The 12509-nt window shown below is 44.9% G+C and overlaps 1 protein-coding gene across 4 annotated transcripts in view; it reads left to right on the top strand.

Annotated features, from left to right (window-relative positions):
• The window catches only part of EPB41L4B (erythrocyte membrane protein band 4.1 like 4B), a 117906-nt gene extending 105828 nt beyond the window's left edge, over nucleotides 1-12078 (top strand). The window contains exons 22-25 of one of the 4 annotated variants that reach the window (XM_033122293.1): nucleotides 175-291; nucleotides 2668-2736; nucleotides 7976-8121; nucleotides 9253-12078. In XM_033122293.1, the coding sequence (XP_032978184.1) occupies nucleotides 175-291; nucleotides 2668-2736; nucleotides 7976-8121; nucleotides 9253-9322 (402 nt within the window). In that variant the 3' untranslated portion in view covers nucleotides 9323-12078. The remainder of the gene's footprint in view (nucleotides 1-174; nucleotides 292-2667; nucleotides 2737-7975; nucleotides 8122-9252) is intronic. The other 3 variants (XM_033122291.1, XM_033122292.1, XM_033122294.1) reach the window with 3 other exon arrangements.
• Nucleotides 12079-12509: the final 431 nt, after the last annotated feature.

Genomic DNA, 12509 nt, shown 5'->3' with positions numbered 1-12509 from the left:
CCAGAGGCTGGAGGTAGGCTGCGGGTGAGGCTGGCTTTAGAGCAGCCTGGAGTTGACAGATCCGTCTTGCACTGTGCTATCTTTCTCTTCTTCCCCCTCCCTTATCTCCTCTTCCTCCTCCCCTGTCTCTCACCACCACCTCCTCCTCCCCTTCTCTCCTCTCCTCGTGAGCAGGCAGAGCCCGCCAGCGCCCCCCACTGTGCCCACTCTCGCTGTTCTCCTCCACTCTCTCTCCCCATGAAGGAAGAGACCACTGGAGTTTGCATGTATCCTCCAATCAAAACGAGGCTGGTAGGTACCCTGGCAGGGAGAGGGGCCTGGCCAGGAGACGCGAGGTGGGCAGGCGCCACCAGGCGGCGGCCTCGTGGAAGTGCATGAGCGCCAGACCTCCAGAGGAGACTTGCTGACAGGTGCTCTCACTCCAGGACGGATGCAGAGTTTGGAGATCAGCCAGCCCTGGTCCAACTGCGACACAGGGCTGAGGTCCTACCCCTCCATCTCTAGGTCTCAAGAACCAGGAAGACTTTGTTTTCCTAGAGCTTTGATGAGCATAGATGCTTTTCCCAGAAAGAAAAATCTTGGGTGCTTTGATATTGAAAATAAAAGCTTTTTAAAACTTGTCTTTCCTGCTATTTATCAAGATAATATTAGTAGTACATAATGACTTGAAAGGAATCACCCGTAACCTCAATCTATCACAATTATTTTTTTCATGTTTGCAAATTTCCGTTTGCTAATATGTATTCATATTCATTCATAATTTTACATAGTTAAATCATAGGATCCATGTCATCTCCTGTTTTTCACTTAAGATTGTGTTGTTCCTTTCTTGTGCTTGTTACCATATTCTGTATGACTATTTATATTCCATCAAGAGAAGGGTCCACCATTTACTCAACCAATTCTTTACCACAGGACGCGTGCTTGGTTTCTAGTTTGTCACTATGGAGGGAACGCATGTAGCTGTTGCATCAGGCATTTTATTTTCTCAGGCTAGACTCTGCTGGGTTCAGTATTGCGACTTTGGCTTTGCTCCCTTTCTAGAGCGGTTACACCCAGGGACAGCGCCATCAGAAGAGTGACTATGCTTGGCCACAGCTGAGCAACACAGAGTATAACTGTTGGAATATATCTTTTTCTTATTTAGAGCAGGTACAAAATAATCCTTTGGAGTTGCCAACTTTCACATTTCTTTAATAGCAATAGTAAACCTCTTTCCCCTTCTACTTCCTGATGGTCTGAGAGGCTTATCTGCATGTTATTTTTAATTTTGCTGTTGGCCTCAGAACACCATCTTGAGCCATTAGGCCATGCGAAGAGAATGCGCCACACAGCTTGGCACCCCGTCCTTCTCTTGCTGGGCTGTAGGCAGCCAGCAATCTGAGTTGGCACATGAGTCTTAAGGCAGTGTGGGGTCCATTCTGGGAATTTGGAGAATTGTAAAGAGGCAGAAGAGATTTTGGGGGGAAGGGAGGCAGGCTTAGCCTGGACATCTCAGTGCACACGGCAAGGACACTGTCATCCCAGATCGGTTGGGTGGAGACCACTCTACCCATTCAGAAACCTCAGCAGATTTGGGTCTGGTCTGATGTACTGTCACTCATTCCTACCTTACTCCCCATTAGATTGACTCAAGAGCATCAAGTAGCTGTCCTAGGGTCCATAGGCAGGACCTGTGAGACACAAAGGGCTATGGTGGCCTCAGTGTCTTGGCTGCAGCCCTCCAGTGGCAGGTGGTACAGTGTACATTTACCAGCCGATGTGTCCTGGGGGCTGCACACAAAGCTAGTGTCCGAGTCATCAGGTCTCTGGGCCTGCTGGCAGTCCTTTAGGCCAGCTTAAAGAAATGAGCGCCTTTCCTCCATTCCCTAAGGCCTGCAGGTCAAAGACAAAATGACCGAAGAGAAACAATGGGAGCAAAGGCCTTGTGGGCCCACCACTGCCTGATCAGTCCGATGCATCCACCCTCGTACAGAACAGCCGTGTGCTGTAGCCACCCCAGAACGAGGCACCTCTGCTCAGTCTGTTCCCAGAGGCCATGGTGGTGGGATTTTCACATGCTTATTTGCGCTCCCTCTGTTGCCCCGATTTTACAGGGAGTCCAACAACTAAAGGGAACAGGTAGGGAATGCTTTTCAGCCCAATTAGTCCAGGCCTCCTGGTCCAGGCTGATGATGTGATCTTAGGTAAGTCACGCCTCTGTGCACCGTGATTGACTGTCCCAGGATGTGACGTCTCAGCAGCCTCTAGTCCTTTCCCCTCAGCTGCGGAGAAGCCATCAGCAACCACCCCAGGCAGCCTCATTATACACCCTGATCATGGCCTTTTGTGGATCAGGCCACACATAGAGCCCAGCGGGACTGGGAGACCACGGCAGATGCCAGGAAAGGGAGTTCCAGAGCGAGGTTAGTGCGGGCTGCCCCACAAACACAAGATTTCAGCCTGTCATCCCTGTTGAGTCCCAGTCTACAGTACAATGATGGGCACAGACACAACTTCTGGCTGCACTCCTGAGGGACCTTTGTGTGTTTCCTTACACAAGCAAGGAAGTCTCTGCGTGTGTTCCCTTGAATCGTTCAGTTTGGTTTTAAAAGTGCGCTGCCAAAGATTTCAAAACTCTGTGTTCTAATCTGAAAGTAACATTCTTGTCTTTTCTCTTTTTTGAAGATCAAAACATTCCCGGCTGATACAGTGACCCCATTTCCTGATCCTTTCGTTACAGGGCCACAGTTTACTGTAAGTAGATCCAGAAAACTGATCCGTGTTTTCAGGCATTGTTCCCATGTGGCGTGCTTTTCTGTAGAATGGCAGGCAGCCATGCCAACAGCTTCTTTTGATCACTGTGAACTCTGTGAGGTTAGGAAGGAGCTGGGGTTTTGGGGGTCTCCATCTTTCGGTTATTTTATTGAAGCGAGCTTCACAAACATAAAATTCACCATTTAAAAGTGACAATTCAGTGACATGCAGTACATTTAGAGGCATGCAACTACTACCTCCATCTCGTTCCAAAACATGTTTATAGCCCCCAAAGGGAGCCTCGTACCCATTAATCAGTCACTCCCCATTTTCCCCCTCCCACTGGCCCCCTGGCAACCACCAACCTGCATTCTGTCTCTGTGGATTTACCTAGTTTGGACATTTCCTATAAATGGAATCATATAATATGTGACCTTTCCTGTCTGGCTTCTTTCACTTAGTATAATGTTTTCGAGGCCCATGCACGTTGTAGTATATGTGAGAACTTCATTTCTTTTTATGATGGAATAATATTCCATTGTATGTATAGACTGCAATTTATCGATCCATTCATTCATTGATGGATATTTGGGTTGTTTCCACCTTTTGGCTATTGTAAGCAGTACCCTGTGACTATGCACATACACGTATTAGTTTGAGTCCTTGTTTTTTATTCTTTGGGGTTGGACCTGCGTCTTGATAATGGTGTGATCTTAGGTAAGTCACTGTATGACTCTAAGCACCGGTCTCCTCTTATTTTAACTGGACGCAGTAATATCCTCCTTGTATCCCGTTGAGGAAGGATCCAAAGGGATCAAGAACATGAAAGTACTTTACGGCCGCCGGCCATCCCACCCATGTCAAGTATGACTGTAGTTTCTCAAGGATGGAGAGGCCGAGTGGTGTGATTCACAAGAGCAGGTTGTCGTGACACGCAGCTGCAAGTCATCACCTCTCCCTGTGTGGCTGGGCAGCTTATTTAAACTCTCTGCAAACGGTTGAAATGTTTTTAAACATTTCAATATTGTGGTTTCCTCAACTGCAGCATGAGAGAGTCCAATGATTTTTCAGGCTTCTTTTCAGCTGTGGAATTCTTTTCTTTCAGTGGAAGCTTGTGCAGACGCTCAGTATATAATAAGCGTCTGTATGGAGCATGAGCAGGGAGTCCAAAGTCCCTCCTCTTTCCTCTCATCTTCTGCTCCTCCCAGGGATAGAGGTTGTAATTCCCAGAACCAGATGCTTCCTAAGGCTCCTTCCAAAGGGTTTCTGGCCAGTCTAGAGGATTGGTGGGGTGGGCTGTGGGTGGCCTGCGGTAGCTCAAAGGACAGTCTCATGAGCTGGATGATGGTCACTGCCTGAGGTGGCTTCAGCCACATGGAGAGGGAAGGCATGAGTAGTGGCTGATTCAGGTTTCAGAGGACAAACAGATGGGAAGGTTTTCAGCATCCCGGCAGAGGCGAAACAGTCTTCTAGAACATTCTTTTCTAGGGTCATAAGCTGTTTCCAGCTTATGACCTGCCTTTTAAGAACCAGAGGGCAAAGATACAGGGACTGGGCCAGGCTGTTAAATGCTCCTGCCCCATGTTCATCCTGCCCCTGCAGTTTTGCTGGGTATAGCTCCCCAGCTGGAAGCTCTGGCTCCTCTGCCCTCAGCTGGCCATAATGGGCACTCTGGCCTCCTTCCCAGTCTTGGCAGTGTCGTGAGACACCCAGGAAAGCCCTTCCTGAAAAGCTGGGGGCCAAGATGGAGGAGGAAGCCAATGTCAGAAACCATGCTGGGACTTTAAAGAACCGGGCAAGAGTGGCTTGAAGGCAGCTGGAGCAAGCAGAGGGAACAGCATGAGTCAGAATCCTGGGGCAGGAGGGATTCATCCTGCATTCAAGTGACTGCAATGAAAGCCAGTGGGACTGGAATTCAGAGAGCAAGGGAGTGGGGCATGAAAGCAGGGAGGAGAGGAAGGGCAAACACTGAAGAGGGGAAACCATGTTGGCCCGGTAGGCCACAGTCGGGACGCTGATGTTTATCCTAAGAGCCATGGGAAGCCTTTGAAGGACTTTAAGCAGGGCCGTGACAGGGCAGGTGCATTTGGAAATGTCCCCTGTGACAGCACTGGGAGCTTGGTCCAGTCAGAGTGGATTCAGGACAATAGTTTAAAAATCTAGGGCAGCAGTTCAAGGGCAAGAGGGCAGAGAGCTTGACCCAGAGAAGTTTTGATGGTGGAGATGAAGAGAGGTACATGGATGGGAAGATATTTAGGAGGCTGGTAAGGAACTGGATTGGATAAGAGAAAGAGAGGATAAAATATGGCTCCCAGATTTCTGACTTGCAGACCATGGATGGATAATGGGTTCGTTCACTGAGATAAGGAAATCTGATGGAAGACCGGATTGGAAGGAATAATGAGTTTGCCTATGGCCATGATGTGTGAGAAAGGCCTTGGAAACATCCAGATGTGAACAATGAATGGGCAGTTGGCTATCCAGGTCTGTAACTCAGGGGAGAGAGACACTGGACTGGAGATAATAATTGGGGAGTTACTGACAGTCGAATAGTAACTGAAACCAAATTCAAAGGCTTCAGCCTCCTGATTTTCTCACCCTGTGTGTCATGTTCTCTTCTCCCTACCAAGGTCAAGATATTTGACCTTGCTGAAGGGTTGGTCTTTCCACAGACCTACAGACCTATCCTGGCCACAGTCACTGGGGAGTTCAGTGGCGCCAGGAAACTGTACAAAGTTGGTCTGGCAGTTGATTTGGCATTGACCTTGAGCCTGGTTTCAACAACTGGGCTCCTTGCTTGATCCTAAAACCAGTTTCTACCTTATATTCATGACTATTAACTGGGTTTCCGCTTTATACTCAGCTGAGTTCCTGGGCCCATCCCGGAGGAGGGCCCCTGGCTGGCTCTAGTCAAATTAATGTCCAGTGTTCTTCCCAGCCTGGGTCTGTCCCTCTGTTATCTGCGTTGTTCCAGTGAAAGTTCATTCATTCGTTCGTGTCTTCATTCAACAAATACTAAAAAGAGGAGAACTCCGGGTTGAGATTTACTAGTATTAGTCGTTTTCACTGCTCTCCTACATCGTTCTTAAGTGAAGCTAGCTTTTTCCTCTCACCTGGAATGCATGGTATTGAAGAATACAATGCCTGGGGCAGCCGGATGGCTCAGTTGGTCAGAGTGTGAGCTCTCAACAACAAGGTTGCTGGTTCAATTCCCTCAAGGGAGGGTGGGCTGCGCCCCCTGCAACTAAGATTGAACATGGTACTGGACTTGGAGCTGAGCTACAGCCTCCACAACTAGATTGAAGGACAATGACTGATGGGTCCTGGAAAGACACACTGTTCCCCAATACCCCCCAATTAAAAAAAAATTTTTTTTTTTTTTTAAATACAATGACTGCTCGTATTGTTAAGTGCCACTGCCTTGATTCACGCTGAGGCCCTGGCACTTTAACCCACCAGAGCCTCTGTGCCGTATTTCCCTCTTTTTCCAGAAAATATCAAAAGTGGCATCAAAAGCCCAACTTCCAACCCACTTCACTGAAGCAACAAAATAACATCTTACCCCAGCTCCTGTATCAGGAACCATAGGCTCGGCCATGCTTTATAATGACAAATTGAATTTCCTACTCTGCTGCGCGGCTGTCATGGGTGGGCTGAGGGCTCTGCTCTGGGTTGTTCTCTTTCTGGGACCCAGGCTAAGGGAGCAGCTGCCATCTGGACCATTGCTAGTCACAGCGGCAGAAGGGGGGGAAAGGTAATAAACGACACACTGACTCTTAAATCTTTCAAAGGAAATGAAACATGGCACTTCAACCCACATTTCCTGAAGTGTGGCCATGCCTCACTTCAAAGAGGTTGGGCAAGTGCAGTGCTACCAGGTCCCTGGAAAGGGACGAGCCAGAAAGAGCTGGTGAACCACATGGCATGTGTGCAAGCTCTTTGAGGCAAACACCACATACTGCTCCTGTTCTCATGGTCAGTTCTTTGGCACTGCTCCTTTCCCGGACAGGTCAGTTCTCCCTCTGGAGATAGGTGTAAAACAAACAGGGGCTTGTATCTTTCAGCAATAGCCTTTCAGGACCCCATCAAAGACAAGCCTCTCCCCATTGCTCAAGCCAGATATACCCATGGAGAACGATAACTGTACGTGATATTTTCAGTGGCTTTTATGGTTCTCTAGGAGAGAGAGCTCATCTTCCGTCCAATCACCACGGATATAGTGCTCATTTGAAGATGAAATCCTCTTCTTTAGAAAGCCATGTGATACATTTCTCTGAGGTTAGGACCGGGAACTAATGCGAAAAATCAAGTTATAAAATATATAGCTGGCATCAAAAGGATACAAAACAAACAAAAAACATGCATTGAGAAAATACTGTGAGGAAATATATTGACAATGACAGTAAGGGATTATGGAATTTCTTCCTTGATTTACTTTTATATATCTTCCAAGTTTTCTATATAAAAGGAATAAGCATATCATTCTATTCAATGAGAACAACAGCAGTGATGCTCTCCAAATGAGGCAGTGTACTCTAGACCAGAAGTTCTCAAACTTTACCTTGTATCACAGCCACCTAGAGGTCTTGTAAAAACACAGATCACCAGATTTCATCCCCAGACATTCTGGTTCCAAAGGTATTTGGTGGGGCCTGAGAATTTGCATTGTTACCAACTTTCAAGATAATACTGATGTTGCTAGTCTGGGGACCATAATTTGAGAACCATTGTGATAGTGGTGAAAAAACGCCAATCATGGAGTCAACTCACTCTGGTTCTAAATACTGGTGAACACTTACTGTGTGACCTTGGGAAAATACTTAACCTCTCTGAACCTCACTTTCCTTTTTCATAAAAATCAGTTCTAAGCTACACATTTTTTTCACCTTTTACCATCTCTGAAATCAGAAACTCATTACAGTAGTGGGTGTGACAAAGTTTGAATGGCCACATTTTTCTTTCTCTGTGGCACATGCAAAAATGGTATATCTTACAATTGACAGTGTCTAAGATGTGATGAAATATGATCTCTACCTTAAAGGATTGTCAGGAGATAATGTATATAAAGTGCTTGGCATAGTTTCTGGCACAAAGTAAAATTATTTAATAAATGGAAATTGATTTAAGCTATTATTAAAAAAAATAACAAGAATTATATAGTAACGCTTACGGAGCAGCTGACAGTGTGAAAATGGAATCCAAATTGAGATTGATTTCCTCTTTTCTGTTTCCTCTCCAGGCAGACTTTAGAGACAGTAAATTACAGTGCTGTCCTGGCCAGTCTTCCCCGCTGATTCCAGCAGTGACCCTGAGGCCTTTGACAGAGACCATTTCCACAGTGCAGACCATCTATACCACGCGGAAGCCTGTTTCTCTGGCAGCCAGGTGAGTACAGGAAACCAGGCACAGGTTTTCGGCTCATTGGGTTGGTGTTGCCTACAAAGCTCTTATTCATTCTTTTATTCATTGACTCTGTATTGATGGAAATGTCTTCAGAGGCTAGACAGTATTCTAGATGCTCGCGGTGTACAGTGAATATAACAGATAAAAGTCCTACGTGTTTGGAATTTACAATTTAGTGTTGGGGGAGGCGAGACAGAAATAAGTGTGTGTGAATAAAACCATGAAGGGCAATAGGACATGCTGGGATGCACTCACTGAAGTGGCACTGAAGCAGAGGCCTGAAAGGTGGTGAGGGAGCAAACTGGATATTTGGGGGAAGAGGATACTGGCCAGAGGGAACAGCCAGGTCTAAGGTTTCTGAGGTGAACAGTGCCTGTATGGGTAAGGAGAAATAAGAGGGCTGGTGTGGCCTTAGCAGAATAAATGACAGGAGAGCAGGCCCATGAAGTTCAGGTGGGGGCAAGATTATATAGAGCTTTTTTAACCGTAGTAGATTGATAGTTGATTTCTACCCTGAATGAAATTATTTAAAAACTTGGTTATACCTTTAAAAATGTGTATTCCCGTGGTGGAGGTGTTGGTGGTGGTGGTGGTGGGGTGTGTGTGTGTGTGTGTGTGTGTGTGTGTGTGTATGACAGATTCCATGGCTAGGCAACTGGTCCTGAGGGCCAAGAAGTCAGAAGCAACCTCTTAAAGCAGCGAGTTTTATTTCATTCAATTTTATTTATTAAAACATAGGAGGGAACTCTGGGAGAAAATGCATGCAAAACCAATTTAAAGCATGAGTTAAAGAAATTGAATCCCTGGACATCTTTCGGATCATTCCAAAGACCCTTACTGACAGGGGGCTATGCACCAGCTCCTGTGCTAGGTTCTGGGGTTTCAGAGGTGAATGCTCAGAGGAGCGGTGCCTCGAGAAACTCTCAGGCTGGTGAGGGAAGCCCATAGGTAGCTGGACAATTTCTGGTCATTGCAATGATAGTAAATGTAGGGTATCCTTAAGGAGCCTTAAAGAGAAAGTGATCACGATCCGTGATCACGAAAGAATCTGGGAGACGACGCTTGTCATTTGTGTGGGTTTACCTCACTATTTTGTCACCTACTCTTTTTCAGTGCAGAGACGCTCCGGCAGGAACTGGAGAGAGAGAAAATGATGAAAAGACTGTTGATGACCGAACTGTGAAATTCTCCCCTTGTTGCCTGGAGGATGGCATGGTGCCTTCTGTCGTTTTCGTTCTTCGGGCTTTGTGTGCTCACTCTAGCACAGCACACAAACGTGTGCTCTGTTTGCCCAGGTCTCCATGGGTAGTGGAAGCCAACTTCTGGCTTGACTTTTATTGGAAAAGTTAATTTAGGTCTCCTGAGTATTAGAGTTTTTCTACTACTCAATGTAGTTGAGACAGGACTTGTAAGCCTTGGAGAAGAAAAATGGGAAAATGGGGATTCCTTTACAGAGGTACCTGTGTGTATATATTAATAACCACAGGGATTAACATGGCGCAGAATCCTTTGCTATCAATCTCAACCATGTGATTTTGTATGATTGAAACTTACACCAAGCTTTGACTGTTTGTTAAAGAGTCATTTTTAATGAGAGAATAATTCTTTATTGCTGTTTTTTCAGTTACATTGGTAGATACACAGATCTTATAAAGTCCTTAACATTCATTTCTTACTCAGACATGAGTAGATAAACTAAAAAGCAAGTTGTTATCATCAGGATGTAAGGTACTGCCGCTTCATCTGAAACATAACTTCACTTGTCAGTTTGTTAGATACGATATTATTTGGGATACATATCATTTATCATTGAACCCAAAGTAGGAAATTATAGCTTAAATTGTCTAAAAATCCCTACAAGGTTAAGATGATTCAATGTGAGGATTCATTTGGGTGTTCCATAAAGGGAACTTATTTCTAAAGTTGATCAATTCATATCCTGTTGATAGAACCTTGACCAGAAGAAACTCTGCTCTCTTTTTATATAGTTTCAAGAAATATGTTTTTAAATTTTTATTATGCACTTGGACAAATCTGCAGGAATAAAGGAACCCCCTGACCACAAACTAGCCCTCTAAATTATTTCCCAAGTTTTCTCAATAAATACGCACACATTTTTACATAGCTATGATCAGTGTGTGCACACTCTTTGGTTATATTTCTCCACCTGACACGTAGCTCCTCTTCAATGCAGATCCTGCTATCACCAATTTAAATATCTTTATATCCATGTAACATGGCTAATCTCACTTCTCCCCATTATTAGACATTTGAGTTCTCTCCAATTTTTCACTCTTATAAATAGTGCTGCTATGACTGTCTTTGTAAAAAAAAATTCCTTCCTTTGGGTTCTTCCCTTGGGAATATCTCCAAAGAGGGATTACAAGGTCAAAGAGCATGAAGTATTTTATAGCTCTTGCTTTATATTGCTAGATTGCTTTCTAGAAAGATCCAGTCTCTGGGTTGGAAGGACCTTAAAGGTCATCTAGTTCAACCCCCCTACCCACTCTGAATGCTTGAATCCCCTTTACAATTTATGATGCCACCAGCAATGTATAAGCATTTATATTTACCAATAGCTCTGCCAGTATTGGGTTTTGCCATTTTTATTTATTTTTGCTAGTGTGATAATAGGTGTGTAAAGTTGTTCTTGAAAGGTTGTTTTATTTTCTTAATTACTAGCAAGGCTGAGCACTTTTCCATGTGATGATTAACTAGCTGTACTTCCTTGTGTGTAAAGTGTCTATCCATTTCTTAAGACCACTTGATAAGTGGAATTGATCTCGTATATTTGTATCAGGACTGTATTTTTATTTTGTATTATATAGTTTGCTCTCCTGTCCCTATACTTAAAACTGAATGGTGCCGATAATTTGATACTAATTATTTAAAAAGAGCAACGCCTCATTTACTAGCATTGTTGTAAAATGAGGTATGTAAGCAAATATTCAGATAACAGGATTAACCCTTGAAGTGCTGAATCTTTAAACCATTGATATTTTTCTGAGGGAAATCTTTCTAAAACGTATTATACACATCCCTGCCTTAGTAAACAGAGTATCCTGGAGAGTATTTAACCTTTTCTTGATGAGTCATGGTCATCATTATAAACATGAGCCCCTTTTGTATCTTAGTGTGGTGCAGTGATGTCATCAGGAGCCGTATGTGGGGCTTGGCTTTGCCTTTCACAGACTATTGTACTCTTCTCATTGATGGCTCTTCACTGCTGTCTGCTCGACCAGTGAAGCCATCTGGGGCAACTGTGGTATTTGGGACCTTTTAGCCCCATGCTACATGACCCCTGGCTGTACTTTTGAAACAGCTTTAGCCGTTCTTTATCTTGTGCACATGATGCAAAATGTGTTCCTGTACAGTACGGGGGGAGATACCTGTGTCTGGGCCTGTCACCTCTTGCCAATCCAGCACCCTCCTCCTCTCCTAACCTGCTTTCTGAGTCTTCTGCTCTTCACCTCCTGCTGTCTGATGGAAGCCTCCAGGGCAAAACAGAAGTTTTCGCGCAGAAGCCAGGAACCACAGGGTTACATTTGTGTCAGTCTGGCTCTGTTTCTGAGGAGGGATGCATGGGCTTTTTGGCCGCTGTTTTCAGGAGGCTCTGAGTCTCCTGCTTCTTCCCCCTATGTCCCCCTGGGTTCACAGATGTTTCAAAAGATTGATGTCACTGGAAGTCCGATCACAAACTACTTGGCTAATACTGTACATGAAAACCCAATACCTTTGGCAGCTCAACTCTAACCAGTAAAATCAAGAGAATTCCATTGTTTCAACAGTTGTCCTGGTTATTTGCCTATTTAAATGTTTGATGGGTGCTTGGCATTGTGACCTGAGGGATGATATGGGGTCGGGCAGATTCATAGGGATAAAAGTGAATTGGTACAATCACCTAACCTTTTTTATATACTCAAAACCAGAACAACAGCACCATACAGACACACACACACACACACACACACACACACACACACACACAACTAATGTTCAGGGGGTGGAAATCAGCTTGCTGACATAATCAGTCCAGAGCCAAAGCTCCAGAGTGTGGGCCACAGACTCCTGGTGGGCGTGGAGAGTAAGTGGAAGGGGCCTGGGACGCCAGCAACCCACAGGGTGTGTGGATTGCAGACTTCGGTGTGTGGGCTACAGACTGCTTAGGAGATTCTTATGTTTGAAGATTTTGAAAATTAGGCCCTGTCTTAGAGCATTCACAAGATACCATGTGAATGTATCCCAAATTGTATCATCCCCAAATAACACAGAAATATTCTGGTATCGTTATCTTTCTTTCACCCTCTCAAAGATCACAGCTTTTAAAGAACTTGAAATTCACCATTACCGTGTTAAAATCGAATAATATT

Source organism: Rhinolophus ferrumequinum, chromosome 12 (genome assembly GCF_004115265.2).
Source record: "Rhinolophus ferrumequinum isolate MPI-CBG mRhiFer1 chromosome 12, mRhiFer1_v1.p, whole genome shotgun sequence".
NCBI lineage: Eukaryota > Metazoa > Chordata > Mammalia > Chiroptera > Rhinolophidae > Rhinolophus > Rhinolophus ferrumequinum.
The sequence above is the reverse complement of the archived record's forward strand: the minus strand, read 5'-3'. Positions and strand labels throughout refer to the sequence as shown.